This window comes from Erythrolamprus reginae, chromosome 2 (genome assembly GCF_031021105.1).
Source record: "Erythrolamprus reginae isolate rEryReg1 chromosome 2, rEryReg1.hap1, whole genome shotgun sequence".
Classification (NCBI taxonomy): domain Eukaryota; kingdom Metazoa; phylum Chordata; class Lepidosauria; order Squamata; family Dipsadidae; genus Erythrolamprus; species Erythrolamprus reginae.
In genome coordinates this window covers 204,999,553-205,019,177 of record NC_091951.1, presented here as the reverse complement: position 1 = coordinate 205,019,177, position 19,625 = coordinate 204,999,553, and the positions used below count along the sequence as shown (strand labels likewise).

At 40.8% G+C, this 19,625-nt stretch overlaps 1 protein-coding gene across 1 annotated transcript in view; it reads left to right on the top strand.

Moving 5' to 3' along the window:
- The first annotated feature begins 2,975 nt into the window (after positions 1 to 2,975).
- The window catches only part of CACNA1F (calcium voltage-gated channel subunit alpha1 F), an 82,574-nt gene continuing 65,924 nt past the window's right edge, over positions 2,976 to 19,625 (top strand). The window contains exons 1-12 of the mRNA XM_070736814.1: positions 2,976 to 3,003; positions 3,620 to 3,881; positions 3,973 to 4,078; positions 6,131 to 6,270; positions 7,661 to 7,803; positions 11,658 to 11,800; positions 12,488 to 12,503; positions 12,611 to 12,807; positions 12,904 to 13,007; positions 13,622 to 13,788; positions 16,565 to 16,675; positions 18,720 to 18,810. Of these exons, the coding sequence (XP_070592915.1) occupies positions 2,976 to 3,003; positions 3,620 to 3,881; positions 3,973 to 4,078; positions 6,131 to 6,270; positions 7,661 to 7,803; positions 11,658 to 11,800; positions 12,488 to 12,503; positions 12,611 to 12,807; positions 12,904 to 13,007; positions 13,622 to 13,788; positions 16,565 to 16,675; positions 18,720 to 18,810 (1,508 nt within the window). The remainder of the gene's footprint in view (positions 3,004 to 3,619; positions 3,882 to 3,972; positions 4,079 to 6,130; positions 6,271 to 7,660; positions 7,804 to 11,657; positions 11,801 to 12,487; positions 12,504 to 12,610; positions 12,808 to 12,903; positions 13,008 to 13,621; positions 13,789 to 16,564; positions 16,676 to 18,719; positions 18,811 to 19,625) is intronic.

The window sequence follows — 19,625 nt, the reverse complement described above, 5'->3', positions numbered from 1 at the left end:
AGTCTAAAGAGGACTCTTGCGTAGGCCTTTGGGAATTCAAGATGTTGTGGGATGTAATGCAGAACCTGTACATTTGTAAATATTAGGTCCTGTAGATACATTTAGAATTTTATAATTGCTTAGTATTACTGGTACTTTTATTGGGACTGTGTGTCATTGATGTTATGTAATTCTAACTTCTAGTAATTTTTTATTTTTATTTCATTGTGTCTAAGCCTGTTGTAGATATTTGGGTAAAGGTGAAATTGGTTGATTAAATCTTTTTGTAACAGTTTCCTCTATAAAATGCCCTCTTCTTGGCAAGCAGCTACCTTCATTTTTTCAGAGGCACTTGGAGAAGGCCTCAAATTGCAAGGTTTAGATATGGGCAAGATGACCTTCCAAGTAAATGAACACTGAAGTAGACAAACAAGGTTTGGATGGTGTTTATACCACATATGGAACTACCTGAAAATAGAACCCAGTCTTATATATTTTTTAAAACCCTGAAATAAGCGCTTGGCCTCTAGTGCTATGCACTCAAAAGCCCAATTGGGCTTATTATCAGGGGATGTCTTATTTTGGGGAAAACAAGGTATAAACTAGCTAAATGCTCTTTAACCTAACATAGAAAACCAGCCCATGTAATTAGTTTATGGTTTAGGATATTATGCAAATCCATTCAGTAAGCTATGGCAGTGTTTCCCAACCTTGGAAACTTGAAGTTATTTGGACTTCAACTCCCAGAATTCTCCAGCCAGCGAATGCTGGCTGGGGAATTCTGGGAGTTGAAGTCCAAATATCTTCAAGTTCCCAAGGTTGGGAAACACTGAGCTATGGGGTAAGGAGGTAATACAGATGCAGTCTTTGAGTTAGAATTCTAGAATGCACTGTTCTAGAAAATCAGCGAAGCAGATAGGTTCAAGCAAAAGTACTTGGAAAAGGAAGGCTACACTGCATGGGATCGATGGTACAATTGGTTAAAACTCTACAAATACGTAAAAAAGTAAGAAAAACTAATAAAGTGAAATTAAATTTTATACAATTTATTCCAAAAATACCTATTTATTATATTACAGATAAGAGGAATAGTAAACATATCAACGAATGATTATCTGATTGTTATAAAGAATGAACAAAACTAAAATGGGTTGAAATCCTTGATAGTATCTAATTTAATGTCGCAAATTTGCAGTCAACAATACGGCTGACAAATTAGTTGTATATGTGGAAGGTTTGGATGGTAACATCATAAATCTATGGAGATTAGCTTAACTATAGATATTTATATATTTACATATATACTGAGTATTTATTGACAAATTACTACATACAAACTCCATATATTGAATATATAATCTTAAATTGTTGTATTACTATTCTTTTTACGATGTTTACCACCTATATCACACTATGGAAATTGCATTCTTCCTTCCTTATTGTTTGTCACTTTTGTTTGTTTTCAGTTTGTGTTGTTTTTGTCTTTTTTAATAAAAATTATTTTTAAAGGAAAAGGAAGGCTAGGACTAATATTTATTTATTTTATTTATTTATTAATTAGATTTGTACGCCGCCCCTCTCCGCAGACTCAGGGCGACTCACAACAACAATAAAACAATTCATAACAAATCTAATAATTTAAAACATTTTTAAAACCCCATTATTAAACAGACATACACACAAACATACCATACATAAATTGTATAGGCCTGGGGAAAATATCTCAATTCCCCCATGCCTGACGGCAAAAGTGGGTTTTAAGAAGTTTACGAAAGGCAAGGAGGGTGGGGGCAGTTCTAATCTCTGGGGGGAGCTGGTTCCAGAGAGTCGGGGCTGCCACAGAGAAGGCTCTTCCCCTGGGAGCCACCAAACGATATTGTTTAGTCGACGGGACCCGGAGAAGGCCAACTCTGTAGGACCTAATCGGTCTTTGGGATTCGTGTGGCAGAAGGCGGTCCCGGAGATATTCTGGTCCGATGCCATGAAGGGCTTTATAGGTCATAACCAACACTTTGAATTGTGACCGGAAATTGATCAGCAACCAATGCGGACTGCGGAGTGTTGGTGTAACATGGGCATACTTAGGGAAGCCCATGATTGCTCTGGCAGCTGCATTCTGCACAATCTGAAGTTTCCGAACACTTTTCAAAGGTAGACCCATATAAAGAGCGTTACAGTAGTCGAATCTCGAGGTGACGAGGGCATGAGTGACTGTGAACCGTGACTCCCGGTCCAAATAGGGCCGCAGACTTCAGTGGTGTTTGTCCATGCGCTGACCTACAAACCGGCCAACTATATTTCAGCCCAGTATGTATTGGGGTGGATTCAGTCTATGTAGTTAGTTCAGTGTGTTGTACCAACCTAAAAAAGTGAAGTAATTGATAAACTGATGTCGAGCACAGCTGTTCAATATTTGGTCATGGAAGAATTTTACATGCAAAAGCTCAACTGCTCTGTCCTCATACATACTCAGTTGTGCTGTCTTCCATTGGGATAAGGCTATACAGTAGTACTATATCCCTTTTTCTAATGTCACGGAGGAGTCATGATCCTCTGGGCCACATCCTGTTGGCTGATTGGGATATCCCCACCTCTCCACAAACTGTGACCTAACCAGCTGTGAGCTCCCTCCTCCCTTCCTCCTGGCTGCCCTTTAAAGTAGGCAATCTGCCTTAATCCTCAACCCAGTAAGGGAAAGGAGGGAGAATGACGGGGAGAGAGAGCGAGAGAGCAAATGAGCACAGAGCAGACACACAAGGGGAAAATCTGGTTACTTTCTGAAAAGCCCCTACAGTGAAAGCAAGAGGTGCATCTGGGGACTGGCACTCTTTTTTTCATGAGGCCATTAGCTTTTAACTTGGGCCTCCCTCCCCATTTGGGGAGAAATACTAAAACAATGGAGATCCCTCCTTGCACAGTGGAGAGATAATTGATCAGAACTGCTAGCATTCTTTTGGAAATTTACACATCACCTCCTTCCCCTTGACACAGCCAAGATGTCTAAGTCGGAGTGCAATGGAGGACGTGAGTAACCCCACTTCGATATGTTTGGTTATAGGGTATGGACAGATGGAGATTTTATAGGGCAGCCTACGCATATCGAATTAGAAGCATGTATTGCACTGTATCCTCTGGGGCTTGTGCCAAAATTTAGTAGTACTGGTTAGTAGTGGGTGTTCAAATAAACAGGTTTGTTGGACTCAATAAAGGATGGGCAACTTGCAAGTCCTACTGTTAGAAGATTGAACAGAACTTTGATGTTAGAATGGCTGTTTGAAAATAAAATCCTGTTGCCCTAGAAAAGAAGTTAAAAGTAAGGCATTTGGGACATAGTTTAAAATTGGAACAGTTCCGAAGTGTATAGATTTGATAGTAAAATCAATAAGGGATATACACTGAGACAAAAATGCAAGAGAAACTTATAAATAGATTGACCTCATAGATGCCTTTAGCTTGGATTAGTTTTCTGGGCTGAAGCATTCTGCATTGTATTTTACATTAACTGCTTTCTTTTTTCAGATTTTTTAAAAAAGAGGAGATTAAATTATTTTGTCCCTTCACTCACACACAAATTTTAAACAAGACGAGGGGGTCCTGTTTAATCCCTTCTGTCTCTTGCCACCATGCCCTTCCTTTGCAGCACTGGGCTCTTCAGAGGCACCCCACCAGTCAGCAGCTGAGGCTTTTGTGGAAGCGTCAGGCCAGGCCATAGCATGGACGCTTACGAGCGGGGGTTCAGATACTTTGGGCTCTACCGGCAGCCTTGCTCAGAAGAAGCGTCAGCAGCAGAGCAAGCACAAGCCCCAGGGCTCCAACGTGGTGCACCGTTCGCCACGAGCCCTCTTCTGCCTACGTTTGAACAATCCCATCCGCAGAGCTGCTATCAGCATAGTAGAGTGGAAGTATCCTAAATATTGCAAATCGGGAAAAGGAGGAAAGGAGGGGTGGGGAGAAGAAATTCCTGTTTGATACCTTAACTTGAATATCTTCCAGACCTTTTGACATCCTCATCCTTATGACAATCTTCGCCAATTGTGTGGCCTTAGGAGTCTATATTCCCTTTCCAGAGGACGATTCCAATGTCTCCAATCACAACTTGGTGAGTGCCTTTCCTGAAGTTATGAGTGGAAAGGAAGTAGAGATAAGAGCAGTGAGAAGTGTATGTGAACTTAATGAAACATGGACTTTGCATGTCAGACTGAAAATCTGAGTTCCTTTACAAGGGTTTAAAGTGTAGAATTGAGAACTGCCTCTAGAAGCCCTTTGGAGCTTGAAAAATTGCTGCTAAGCAGATAGTACTGTGATAGAGGGATCAATAGGCACCAAAAGATTCCTGAAAATTTAGGAAGCCTGACTTTGATGTATGCTTCCTGGTTCTAATGCTACTGTGTTAACTATAGTTTCTTCCCAAAAACACTGCATAACAGCCTTTTCACTCCTTTCTTAATGGTTCCGTCTTTACCTCTTGATTTCTGCCCAAGGCAATACCTTAATACTAATTAAAACTATTATCTCCTAATAGGCATTAATCTACCCATGTGACTCATGGCAGCTGAGGTGACACTTTCCCCCTCCCCACTGTCAAATCAAATCAAATCAAAATCTTAACTATGGTTATAGATTAGCATTAAAATAGATTTTAAAAAGCTAATATGTCATGTTAGTTACGCAAGTATCTCCCTTTTATATGAATCTTTTTAAAGATTCATTTTAGATTTTTTTTTACAATGTAGTGGTTTTTAAAATGCATTTAACCTTGTGTATGTCATGTTTTTAGTTTTTTTAAATTGCATTTTTTAATGCTGGTGTACAAGTGTAATAAATATTTTTATTTGAGTTAACCCCACTGCACATACCACTCTGGTCCCGGTCAGTCTGACCAAAAGCTTTCAAATGCAGCTGTTCATCTGCTAATTGCAGCTGGGGTCAAGACTAGAGTTGGAGCTCAGCTTCCTGTGAAAAAATCCCAAATAATCTATGGACAGAAACTTGAGGTGGTGACCACTTGTCTCTCTGAGGCAAAATTCAGAAACACCTGTAAGGTCAGACACAATCCACAAATTTCCTAATCGCTTTTGTGCTCTCTCTGTGTGTGTGTGAGAGAGAGAGAGAGAGAGAAGCATAGAAAGTTGTGCTATTTATAATAACATTTGGTGAAAGGAGAGATATTTCATTAATTACAATGTCAAGGCAGAGTTGGTTTTAACCGTTTAGTTGCTAGTAAGTGAAAAGTGAGCATTAGTTGGTACAGAAGGCTGTGCTGAGTCTACATTATTTTTTCCATCTTGGAAGAGATAAGGTGAGAAAGGAATATGGAAAGAATAGGCAGCGTTTTGTGCTGCAGACCTATGCTTCTTTTCTGCTCTGTGTTTGCGGCCGCTGTCGGCGTCTTTCATGCCGGCCGCTTCCAAAAATATTTCAAACTTCGCCATGTAGGCTGTCCAGGTCATTCTTTCTGGATTGAAGAATTCAGGTGGCTGGACTACCGACGGAGTAGCCATGATAGCACACGGAGGGTCGGTCTCCTCGTCGCCAATGTAATAACTCTCAAAGCAAGGTTGAATCAAGCAAGGTTTATTTCTCTAACAGGACAAGGAAGTCAATTCAGTCAAGAAGCAATGGAGTATTGAGAGCTCTATACAATGACAGTTCTCCTATTTATACAATCTAGCCCCAGCAACAGGCAGTTTTACAAAGATACATTTTAAGAGCCAAAAGAAGGCAACCAATCAACATGCAATAAACAAATCTGAACTTTTGACTTTTACCCTGTCTGGGTAGGTCACCCAGGCAAATATCTAACACTAAGATCTGGGCAATTTTTGCAAGACATGCTTGTGTGTGTATAGATGTCCAGCAGGCTGCACTTCTGACATTTGTGTCTTCAGTATATGCCTCTCTTCTTTCTTAGCAGGATCTGTAAAACACTCATAGTGGTGTTGAACTGCAATAGTGTTCATCCTTATCATTTTCCCTTGACTGGAATTTCCAGTCCTTTTTAGTGTGGGCTTCCTGGCAACTACAATTTGGATCTTATAATTAGATTTCTTGGGAAATCTGATTTTGGACTATTTGTCAACACACTTGGTTTCAAAATACAGAATGCAAATATAACTTGGTGTTCCTGCTGCTATTCCTCCCAATTCTACAGGAACAAGTGGAATATATCTTTCTCATCATCTTCACAGTGGAAACTTTCCTCAAGATCCTTGCCTATGGTCTGGTCATGCATCCTAGCGCCTATATTCGCAATGGCTGGAATCTTCTTGATTTTGTCATTGTTGTAGTAGGGTAAGTTTTTTAAAACAATATTTATTTTACTTCAGTATACATGCTTAACTTATAGTGGTCTGATTCTTCAATATAATTTCCAAGTGAATCATCTGTTAATATAAAAGAAAGAAAAATCTACGGATACATAAAAAAACCCCTAGCTTTAGAGGGGCGGCATACAAATCCAATAAATGAATGAATGAATGAATGAATGAATGAATGAAAGAACTACAGTAGGCAGTGCAAGCAAGGATATACCTTAGAACAGAAAGTAAAATCCTGTCCTGAGCAACTTCTTGTGACTTAAAGAGTTGCAGAAGAAAACTTGTTTGTTATCCGAGTATTATAATTGGAAAAATGCAGCTATCATAATTTTTCCTTCTATTACATTTTCAGAGTAAAACATTCCATTATTTCATAACAGGCAATGGATTTGTCTGCATTTTTCTTCTGATGAGAGCAGAAACAGAGTGGCTTTAATTTAAATAGTTTAATAGCTTTAATTTAAAAAGAAGGCATCTCCATCTTTGTATTACTTGTAATACTGGAATTAGGTTTATGCACGGCATAAACCTTAACACCACATAAACATCATATTCCTTGCCTCTTGAAACTGAGGTGACATGTGTATATTTTGTATACCTCTTGTACAGGTTCTGGAGCAGATTGTCTGTTGAATTGTATTATTTTTTTGAAAACATGGGCATAGACCAGGAGAAGCAAATAGTTGGGAACTATGAATACCAAACTAATATAAAAGGGGGCATTTAGGGTTGTAATTTTGGCATTAGGTTTATAGAACATTTTAAAAGGATGAGAGAAAATAGAACTGGGAAAATTTACAGTAGCTTTACTATGAAACTCTTCACTGACTGGAGGCAGGGTCCCACATCTAAATGTAGATCATATTGTGACCGGTAAACAGTGCGGCACTTTAATGGTTAGATGGCCTGGACATTGGCATCTGAATATAGATCTTTTTAACAATCATACTCTATTGTGTTTTTTATAATGTAGGCAAAGTGTTTATATTGCAAGTCAATGTATGATATGCCATACGCTAAATAAATTAATATAGTAGTTTGTCAAATATATCTAACACTCAATTGTTAGATGAAAGTAGAATCATTTAAATTGATTTGATTCTGACAACACCTATTCTTAACCCAATTTTCCCCTACTTGAAACATCTCCAAAATGTGGCCTTAGCTTCCAAAACTCTTTAGTGAGCAAAGCCATTGGTAGAAATTCTGGAATTTAAAGTTAACAGATCTTGAGCTACCTAGTGGGAAGATACCATTTGTATAAAGTATCCTAGTGATTCCCGAATGTGGGTGAAAGGAAACTTGGTCCATCATTCTGAAATCAACCTTCCCCTGCCTTGTCTTGTCCCTTGTTTTCCCTACAGTCTCTTCAGTGTCATTCTGGAACAAGTCTCCCACAAGCCCGGGGAGGCCCATCACATGAGTGGGAAGCCAGGCGGCTTTGATGTCAAAGCCCTGCGAGCTTTTCGTGTCCTGCGACCTCTGCGTCTGGTCTCTGGTGTCCCTAGTAAGCATCTCCTGTGCTCATGCTTCTCAGATGTACACCTATCAGGGAAAGGCTGGGTAGAAAAAAATGTCTCATAATATCACGTTTCCCTAAAAATAAGACCCTCTCTTCTATTTTTTTGAACCCTGAAATAAGCGCTTGGCCTTACTGCCATGCGCTCAAAAAGACTGATTGGGCTTATTTATCAGGGGATGTCTCATTTTGAGGGAAACAGGGTATGCACCTATATGTTGTGATGCCAAACTCTACTGACATGCTGACTGTCTCTTATATGACTGCACATTATGAACTTCATTATACATAATTGCTTTATTGTTGCTGGTGGCACAATGATTTTTTGTTATCAGAACATCTTATTAAGCACAGAAGCTGTTACCTCTGTTACCACTGTTATCCCAATGATGTTTCCTCCCCCACCCCCAAGAGGCAACTGGACTTCCTGTCATGTTTTCCAACTCATTTGTTATTGTTTTACGGTACAATTTAAGATCACGTTCCAGCTCATATTAATTCTTCTGTACTGCATCAGAGATACTGAATAATATAGGACAGTAATGGCGAAACTAATAAGGGGCATGCATAAATGCACATGTGCATAATGTCCCTGTCCTACTATCTTATTATCCTTTCTATTACTACATTCTACTTACGTTATGTTATATTAATATGTACTATAATACTATACTTGTTTGACAAATAAATAAATAAAATAAAAAACCTATTGCATGCGTGCCACCTGTGGCATGCAGAGCCATATCAGTGTTACCCTCCGTCAACTCCAGCATGCATACGCAGGCTGGACAGCTGATTTTTGGGCTTCTTTTTGGCCGTTTTCATTCTCTCTAGGCTTCAGGAAAGCCTCCTGAACCCTGGGGATGGCGAAAAACAGCCCAATGGGCCAACTGGAAATTCAGAAACAAATTTTCAGTTGGCCCATTTTTCACTGTCCCTAGGGTTCAGAAAAGTCTTCTGAACCCTAGTGGAGGAGCAAAAAACACCCCAACAGGTCTGGAGGCTTCAGTAAGGTCTGTGTGCATGTGTGGGGAAGAACATTTCTATTGCGGCTTGACTTCCTGGCTCCAATCCTTCCCCGCAGGGAGGTGGAACCAACTAGGTGGTTTCCGCCCCAGATGCCTGATGGACCCAGAGGGCTTTCAGAGGGAGCTTGGGGTTATTCCAGATGCACTCGTCCACAGTTCGGCAGAGTCTCTTGCTGAGGCCTGGAACAAGGCTGCAGCAGAGGCTCTTGACCGGATTGCGCCGTTGCGACCTCTCCGCAGCACTAGACCCCGTAGAGCTCCATGGTTCAACGAGGAGCTCCAGGAGTTGAAATGCCAGAAGAGACGTCTAGAGAAGCGATGGAGGAAGAATAAGTCCGAATCCAATCAAACACTTGTAAGAGCTCATATTAAGACTTACAAAGTGGCGCTCAAGGCGGCAAGATGCGTGTATCATGCTGCCTTGATTGCATCAGCGGAATCCTGCCCGGCCGCTCTGTTTAGGGTGACCCGCTCCCTTCTTAACCAGGGGGGAGTTAGGGAACCCTTACAGAGTAATGCCGAGGATTTTAACATGTTTTTCACTGATAAAATCGCTTGGATCCGGGCGGACCTCGACTCCGTTTGGATAACAGAGTCGACTGACAACGAGTCAGTCGAGGTGACTGGGACCCGTACTTGTCCATCTGTCTGGGAAGGGTTTGATCTGGTGACACCTGATGAAGTGGACAAGGCCATTTATGGGGAAGGTGGTGGCGCTCCAACTTCAGCGGTCTTTGGAAGAAGCCGATTATCTAGGCCCTCAGCAGTCAGGATTCAAGCCCGGATACAGCACGGAAACTGCTTTGGTCGCATTGATGGATGATCTCTGGCGGGCCCGGGACAGGGGTTTATCCTCTGTCCTGGTGCTTCTCGACCTCTCAGCGGCTTTCGATACCATCGACCATGGTATCCTTCTGCACCGGCTGGAGGGGTTGGGAGTGGGAGGCACTGTTCTTCAGTGGTTCTCCTCCTACCTCTCTGGTCGGTCACAATCGGTGTTAGTGGGGGGGGTCAGAGGTCGACCTCTAGGTTTCTCCCTGGTGGGGTGCCTCAGGGGTCGGTCCTCTCCCCCCTGCTATTTATTATCTACTTGAAACCATTGGGTGAGATCATCCAAGGGCATGGGGTGAGGTATCATAAGTATGCGGATGATACCTAGTTGTACATTCCACCCCATGTCCAGTCAATGAAGCAGTGGATGTGATGTGCCGGTGCCTGGAGGCTGTTGGGGTCTGGATGGGTGTCAACAGACTCAAACTCAACCCTGATAAGACGGAGTGGCTGTGGGTTTTGCCTCCCATGGACAATTCCATCTGTCCGTCCATCACCCAGAGGGGGGAATCATTGACCCCCTCAGAGAGGATCCGCAACTTGGGCATCCTCCTCGATCCACAGCTCACATTAGAGAAACATCTTTCAGCTGTGGCAAGGGGGGCGTTTGCCCAGGTTCGCCTGGTTCACCAGTTGCGGCCCTATTTGGACCGGGAGTCACTGCTCATAGTCACTCATGCCCTCATCACCTCGAGGCTCGACTACTGTAACGCTCTCTACATGGGGCTACCTTTGAAGAGTGTTCGGAAACTTCAGATCGTGCAGAATGCAGCTGCGGGAGCAATCATGGGCTTCCCTAGGTATGCCCATGTTACACCAACACTCCGCAGTCTGCATTGGTTGCCGATCAGTTTCCGGTCACAATTCAAAGTGTTGGTTATGACCTATAAAGCCCTTCATGGCATCGGACCAGAATATCTCCGGGACCGCCTTCTGCCGCATGAATCCCAGCGACCGGTTAGGTCCCACAGAGTTGGCCTTCTCCGGGTCCCGTCGACGAAACAATGTCGTTTGGCGGGACCCAGGGGAAGAGCCTTCTCTGTGGCGGCTCTGACAATTTTGGAATCAGCTCCCCCCAGAGATCAGAATTGCCTCCACCCTCCTTGCCTTTCGTAAGCTTCTTAAAACCCACCTCTGTCGTCAGGCATGGGGGAATTGAGATATTCATTCCCCCCAGGCCTATACAATTTATGCATGGTATATTTGTGTGTATTTTTGTTTTTTAATAAGGGTTTTTAGTTATTTTAAATATTAGATTTGTTATATGTTGTTTTATTACTGTTGTTAGCTGCCCTGAGTCTACGGAGAGGGGCTGCATACAAATCTAATAAATAAATAAATAAATAAATTGCATCATGGGTGTGGGCACGCAGGTGTAGGCTATTGTGCGTGCATGCGCCCTTTTGGCACCTAAGCCAAAAAAGATTCTTCATCATTGACATAGACTATACACATTGCTAGACACGTATAGGACTATGTATAGGTTTATATGCTGGAGTGTTGCACAACCTGAAGTGCTCTCTATTTAATCATTGATGTTCTTGATGCAAGCTGTGGGCCACATGACACTATTTCTTTGTCATTGTGACTTCACACTGCATCTTATTATTAGTGATGCATAGGCCACTGTTGTCTTTGCTATTCTCTGCATCACTACATGATAAATTCTAATGAACTGCCTTGATGATGATATATATGAAGTTTAATTAGGTGATCTAGAAACATTTAAATGCCATGTTTTCGACAAATCTATATTGTTCTAGTGCAGTATTTCCCAACCGTAGCAACTTTAACCCAGGGGAATTCTGGCAGTTAAGGTCCACCCATCTTAAAAGTTGCCAAAGTTAGTAAAAACTGTGCTAGGAGAAAAGACAAACTTATCTATTCATGAGATGGGCCATTTGAAATTGTACCTTTCATACTGGAAGATGTTTTTGTGCTCTGAAAAGCTGATGTTGTATCCTAAACATTTCTGTCTCATAGGTCTGCACATTGTCTTGAATTCTATCATGAAAGCCATGGTGCCCCTTTTGCACATAGCGCTACTTGTTCTTTTCGTCATCATCATCTATGCCATCATTGGCTTGGAGCTCTTCATTGGTCGCATGCATAAGACCTGCTTCATCGTTGATTCAGGTCAGGTATAATTCACCAAATGTAGCACATGTCTGTCAGATTTATATTTTAAAAACTCCAGATTATATAAAATGAGAGTAAAAATAGTGGTTTTCAGAATACTCTTCATTGCATCCTATGGTAATCTGTATTTTTACTGCCCGGTAACACTAGGCAAGACAGCTCTTCTCCCCTTCCCAAAATAGCACAGTTGAAAGTTTGTTCTGTTCAAATTATTTATTTATATATATTTTCTTCTATTCCTATATCTTTTCTTCTATTCTTTCATTGACATATTTTGCTATGAGTATATCCTCTGTTACCTTCATCGTGTTTTGGACAAAATAAATAAATAAAAAATAAATAAATAAATAATAAAATGTGAAATAACTGGAGGAAGCACTTCTGCTTCATCCTTGTAGAATAGGATACAGTATTTGGCTAAATTCTCTGAAATGCAAGTTTTGGTTGGAAAGTAATCATTTTGAAGATAATGAAAGATTTCTGTAACACATCTTTTCTACTGGTTTAAATAATTCTCCACTTCGATTGAAAGATCTTTTCAAGATATGTAATACATCCTAATCACATGCCTAGATTTAAAAAGCGGTATCCAGATACATTTTTATGTTGGATTTAACAAAATTACAGAAATTCTAAGTCAAATTTATTCATGTGCCTATTTTGGGTGGCCTAAGGCTGAAGGTATGGTGGGTGGGGAGATTTATAAGAGATTTTAACATACTTTGCAAGTTGATTCAGGTCAGCAATAGATGATCCTGTTTCTTTCATCGCGGTGATTCATCTTTTACATGCTGCAGATATGGAGGCTGAGGAAGACCCGTCACCTTGTGCTTTTTCTGGACACGGTCGGGAATGCACAGTAAACAACAGCGAATGTCGTGGCAGGTGGGATGGACCCAATGGCGGAATCACCAATTTTGACAACTTCTTTTTCGCCATGCTTACTGTCTTCCAATGCATTACCATGGAAGGTTGGACTGATGTTCTGTACTGGGTGAGTTATGTCCTTCTGGACAAAGGAACAGAAAGCTCATACAATTTAGTCTCTCTTGATGTATGATCCCTTAAGTATTTTTTTTTATTATTCCAGATGCAAGATGCAGTGGGTCATGAACTACCGTGGGTTTATTTTGTCAGCCTTGTCATCTTTGGCTCTTTCTTTGTGCTTAATTTGGTTTTGGGTGTGTTAAGTGGGTAAGTCAGATTTGGAATATGTGACCAGAATGTATTTATCTTCCTTGATAGAGAAAAAAAAGCATATAAACTAAGGTTTTAACATGTGCTTAAATTATTACACAGACAATTTTTCCCCACATTTGTGCCTGGTTTGCCTAATTTATCCTACTTTTGTTAAATATGAGTCAAGGGCAAAGAACTGCAGTAAGCAATGTCTGGAACTCTTGTCTTTTGAAATCTTTTTCAGATTTCAGCAAATATGGCTTCTGCATTTTCAATATAGCCATGGGAGCTAGAATATGGTTCTTCTGTGTACTTTTGCATTTTTAGAACAGCCTTCTTTCTCATTAGAAAAATCCAAAGGATCCAGAATAAAAAGAAAAAACAGTAGAAAAAACAATGTGCCATGTTCTCATTATCTAATTAAACATGAGACCCATGAAGGAAGAGGTCAAGAAAAATAACTGGACCACAGCTAAAACATTTGAATTATAAAAACAGGTTCAGGAAACAAGATCTAAAGTTCATACTCTGCACATAATAGCTAACTGCATCAAAGGCAGGAAGGGCCTTCATAGAAATTTTCAGATGTTGTCCAAGCACTCAACTAATTTGACCTCTTCCACCCAAAGGGAATTCTCTAAGGAACGAGAGAAGGCAAAAGCCCGAGGAGATTTCCAAAAGCTACGAGAGAAACAACAGATGGAGGAAGATTTGAAGGGCTACCTGGATTGGATCATGCAAGCAGAAGACATTGAGCCCGATGAAGAAAAAGATGAGGCCAGCGAAAAGCATACTTGTAAGAGCTTTCAGAACCACACCTTCCAAGCTCCCTCCTTTGTTTGCCAGGGACTGTACTTTGCTGTTCTAGAGATGGTTTAGTTAGCGGCCTGGATGTTGCCATCTGTAACAGCTCTGTATGAGGGGATTAGAGAGGAATCAATCCAAGCCACATCAATGCAAGATTAGTGGAAAAACCAACTGAACTGCCAGTTTGAAAAGGAATTCTGATTGCGATGAGGAGGGCAGGAGACTCCAGTGTGAGTGTGTTAGGATACATAGCTGGTACCTTCATTTACTTATTTATTTTGAGTGCTTTTGTGCTGCTTCAGTTGTGTGAATGTACAGTAAACAGCATACGGCAAGTTCATTGTGAGTGGAGCATGCCAGCTTAATCCCAGGAATAGAAATTGTGGAGAATAGTGCAGAACAGGCTGATAGCTTGGTGATTTCTATTTCTTCACGTTGCATCTATTGTTTCTTTCTCATTCTCACTCTTATGTCCATTTGGTTGCAGTAAGAGACACTGTGGTTGTGCTTTTCCTTTTGGCAGAGCCCAGAACTGGCCAATTAGTGGCAGCTTTAATTTCCTGTAGCTATAATTTGTAGCCTGAGAAAATGGCATTCAATTCCAAGAATCCATCTCCTGGTGCTAATTAATTCACTGGAGCTGTATCAGCTGCTTTGGGTTCATTGAACAAGTGTTGAGAGCAATGGAGAGAAATGAAGGTTACCTTCTCAGTTCAACCCATCAGCTTTTGCATTTCTTCCAATTTAATTGAAACAATTTGGTCCTTCCTTTTCTTCAGTTTACTTCCAAACATGAATGCAAATATGTTGCATAGTGGTCCAACAATACAGAGAAATCGCTAATGTTAGTTTATGTTTATGTTTGTTTATGTTTATTTAGATTTGTATGCCGCCCCTCTCCGCAGACTCTGGGCGGCTCACAACAAAGTGCAAAAAGACAATTTATAACAAATCTAAATTTCTACTAAAAACATTTAAAAACCCCATTTCTAAACACACATACATACACACATACCATTCATAAATTGTATATGCCCGGGGGAAATGTCTCAGTTCCCCCATGCCTGGCGACACAGGTGGGTCTTAAGGAGCTTGCGAAAGGCAAGGAGAGTAGGGGCAGTTCTAATCTCCGGGGGGAGTTGGTTCCAGAGGGTCGGGGCCGCCACAGAGAAGGCTCTTCCCCTGGGGCCCGCCAACCGACATTGTTTAGTTGACGGGACCCGGAGAAGGTCCACTCTGTGGGACCTAATTGGTCGCTGGGATTCGTGCGGCAGCAGGCGGTCTCGGAGATATTCTGGTCCAGTGCCATGAAGGGCTTTAAAGGTCATAACCAACACTTTGAATTGTGACCGGAAGTTGATCGGCAGCCAATGCAGACTGCGGAGTGTTGGTAAAACATGGGCATACCTAGGTCGGCCCATGACTGCTCTCGCAGCTGCATTCTGCACAATCTGAAGTTTCCGAACACTTTTCAAAGGTAGCCCCATGTAGAGAGCATTACAGTAGTCGAACCTCGAGGTGATGAGGGCATGAGTGACTGTGAGTAGCGAGTCTCGATCCAGATAGGGCCGCAACTGGTGCACCAGGCGAACCTGGGCAAACGCCCCCAGTTGCTCACTTTTTACAGGGCGTTTAGGAAACATTTTGAATAATATGGAAATATTTTTCTTAACAATAGTCAGTAGTATTGTTTTTTCAAGCATAGTTCTTTTCAGTGCTATTTACTGTCCCTTTTAAGGAGAGTGATTAAAAATTATTTTAAAATGACAAAAAGCACAAATACATTTTAAACAATACATAACAAGTGCTTAGAAATAGATGAAAAATGCATCAAAAAGAAGATACAGACTGTAGTGTAATATATTATTAGAACAAATTAGAATTCTATAGATAATTTTCTAATACAAATATTCAACGTATGCACACACACAAATATATGCCTTATTTCTAATACATATATATATTGATATTGCTTTTTTAACCTACTGTATAGGTCTAGATGTTCCATATTTCCTTGCAGCCTATGTTTATAGGCAACCCACTCATAAGTACAGTAGCAAGTGAGCATTGAGTAGAAAGAGAGTGATTTCAACTTTTGCAGCAACACTATTCTGTGTACTCAGGTTGGCACAATCTTTAGCTTTTTAAAATTGTGCTAAAATATTTATTACCTATGTGTGTTTGTTTGTGTGGAGATGACTTGACAATGAAATAAATTCTTCAGCAAATTTCAAAAGAAGAACAGCACAGGGGCTTTCTCCTTTAAGTAATAAAATAAGTTTTATCACATTTAATCAAAAGTTGATTAATTTTAAAATGGCACATTTAAGCGACATGGCATCTCCCATTTTATATTATACTAACTAATCAGTATGTATGAAATCAAGAGGAATAGGCACAAGACCAATGGAATCATCGACTTGAAAGGGGACTTTAAATGTTATCTAGTCAAAGGATCCAAATTCATTCTCTCTTTGAAGACCTCTAGTTATCACTTCCCATATGGGAAGAGACTTTGGGTAGTGACAGCTGCTTCTAGTCTTGAAATTCCAAGCTCCTTAGTTCTAATGGCTTGGAAAGAAATGGGTAAGACATTTGTAAAGAGGGTTCCCCACATTTCCTTTTTGTTTATCATCTGGCTCTCATCGTTTATTGTTCTCCATCCATTCCCATCCACTTTGTTCCTAAATAATTCCCTTTCCTATTTATCCCTCCCTTCATGTTTTTTCCCAATCTTTCTTTCATCTGTACCTTCTTTGTGGAAGATGTTACTGTGGCCGACCTGATGGACAAGAAGAGGAAGAAGAAATGGTTCAGGCACAGCAGTCATTCCTCCGACAGCCACAGTAATTTTCAATGTTTTCTTACTCCTTTGTGTATGTGCTTAGTTTTCTTTAAGGGCTAAGCAGTTTCCACCTCATTCCTCATGTAGGCTTCATTCTATAGAATGAAGTCTGTTGATTCACAAGCCTATTTGCTAATTATGCCGAGGAGTTCTATTTTTATTTCTTTGTTTTTGGTTGAATATTGGATTTTTCTTACTGTGTGCCCTTATGGCAATTCCTTATCCAAGCGTTTTCCTCTCCGAGTGAATTTTCCTATTTCCATTTGTCACAATGTGTTTTTCCTCTCCCTACGGCATAATTACAGCAATAGGTTACTCTTTGCCATAATTACAGCAATAGGTTACACTTTCCAGGTCTGCTGGCCAAAGAGGATCCTTGATTAATAGGAGGACAATATCGCAGTCCTTGGTCCAATCTGCAGTATCTCATTTAAGAAACTCTGGCTCATTCAATCTTCACAGCAGTTGTTGTGATCTATTATTTATAAAGTTTCTGATTACATTTTTTAAATTCAAAATGGTAATAGAGGAACAGATAAAGGGATAAGAAGGCTTTTTGACTGTTTAAATAATTAAAACTAGTACGTATGTCACTGTACTTCCATGGCAGTAATAACACTGTAAAGGATGATGAAACTGAATTATGCCCAACAGCCAAAGAATGCATTATGGGTAATCCTCTACTTAAGTCCATTCAAATTACAACAGCACTAAAAAGTGACTTACAACCAGTCCTCGCACTTATGACTATTGCAGCATCCCATGGTTACATGATCAGAATTCGAGCACTTGACAGCTGGTGTGTATTTGTGATGATTGCAAAGTTCCCTGGGGAGGTGAGATCACCATTTGTGATATTCCCAATGAGTCAATGCAGAATTTCCTTAACAATCTCACGATTCACCTAACAACTACATTGATTCGTTTAACAACCATGGCACAAGTTGTAAAATTGGGCGCGACTCCCCTAGTAATGCTTTGGTTAGTATTGGGAAGTCTGATCCCAATTGGGGTCATATGTCGAGGACTACCTGCATTAAGCCTATAGATCAGTGATGGCACATAGAGCCATATCACTGGGCACGCGAGCTCAGGTCTGCCAGCCAGCTGATTTTTGGGTCTTCCGGGCCCACTGAGAATCGGGAAACAGGCTGTTTCCAGCCTCAGAAGGAGTGGGGGAAGCCTCTTTTTTGCTCTCCTTAAGATCCAGAGCCTTTCTAGAGGCTGGAAACCACCTGTTTGGAAGTTGGGAAATGGGCCATTTCTAGCCTCTGGAGGGCTTCTGGCAGGTGGGGAAGGTCGTTTTTGCCCTTCCCAGGCTCCTAGAAAAGCTCTGAAGCCTTTGGAGAGAGAAAACCGGGAATTATGGATCTAGGCACATGCATACGCGACCCCCCCCCCAAACGTTTGGCACGTGAAGCCAAAAAGGTTCACCATCACTGATGCAATATTATATTTAAATCGTATTTTATTCCAGTTTCACCTTTAATTGTATTTCATCAAATTCCATTTGAAATTGCTTTTATCAAATTTTAATCGGTTTCTGGAACTGTGCCCTTTGATACGGCCCAAGGGCTAATCAATAAATACTCATATAATATCATATAGACATTATGGTTGCATTTGTTCCTAAATATCTGGAAAATATAATGTCATTTGAAAGAGAATTTAAGCAGATCGTTTATGTTGCCTTGAAAATTTGCCATTGTTAAAAAATGTGAAAAGTCTGATTCATAGGAGGGCAGTCAGTGCTGAGTTGTTCCTGGTCCGGTTTGTTAGCGGCGGTGGCAGGAGTCTCCACCTACCTGCCTGGGATGCTTCTGCACATGCGCAGACGCTTCTGCACATGTGCAGGAGCATTGTGCACGCACCACGCACTGGTAGCAACAGGTTTCAGAACCCACTACTGAGGGCAGTGTATTTATTGTCTCCTTTAAAGGTATCATAAAGGTATCAAACTGATGGTCTGAGGAAGAGTCAATCCTATGATTTCAGTGGTGGCAGCTGTCTTTGTGAACAGAAATCCTGCAGGAAAAACATAAAAATAAAATTCTCACCTGCTTTTCTCTCCCCAGCCAGTCTTCCTGCCAGCGAAAGTACTTCGGTCAACACAGAGAACGTTGAAGATGAAGAGCACCTCCAGAGCCACTGCTATGATGTGTGTTTGTGAGTTTGCCTGGCCACAGAGAGGAGGGCTGGGAACTGCAGGACAATGTTCATTATTAGTGTTCTACAGGCTGTTAACTCTTCTAGGAAGCTAATGGGGAATCCAAAAGGTTGCCTCCTGTTGCCTCCCCCTCCCAAATTTGGGTATCTTCTCTGCTGGGTAAGAGTTTTGGGGATCAGTTCTTGGCATTTTCTATTGAGAGGATCTCAGAGTGATAGACTGAGAAAGCAAAGTCCCTAATCTAATATAATCATAATCATTTGTATGCTGCTCCGAGTCTTCAGAGAGGGGCAGCATACAAATCTAATTATTATTATTAATAATAATAATAATAATAATAATAATAATAATAATCTGTTTTCAATCTTTGATTGTTGGATCAAGTCCGCCCAAATCCTTCACGGATTTTATAATTTTAAGATCAAGTGATCAGATTACACTCCAAGACAAAATAAGACAAGCAACCAACATTTAAAACAGGGGTGTCCAACCCTGGCAACTTGAAGACTTGAAGACTTCAACTCCCATCTAGCTGGCTAGGGAATTCTGGGTGTTGACATCCTTAAAGTTGCCACGCTTGGATACAACCTGATTTAGAAAAGGATTCTTTAAATGACAGGTTGTTTGGCTTTATATCTGGTAACTTGATCAGATTTCAATTTTTGATTTTAGTTTTAAATTAATTTTCGTTTTCACTATTTTTAATTTTTTTGCCTGCCTTGAAGAAATCCTCCAGAGAATTGCTATTTTCTCCTAAGCTTGCATCTCATGTCTCTGATTAAATCCTGCCTCGATAAGCACTTCTTACTGGAGT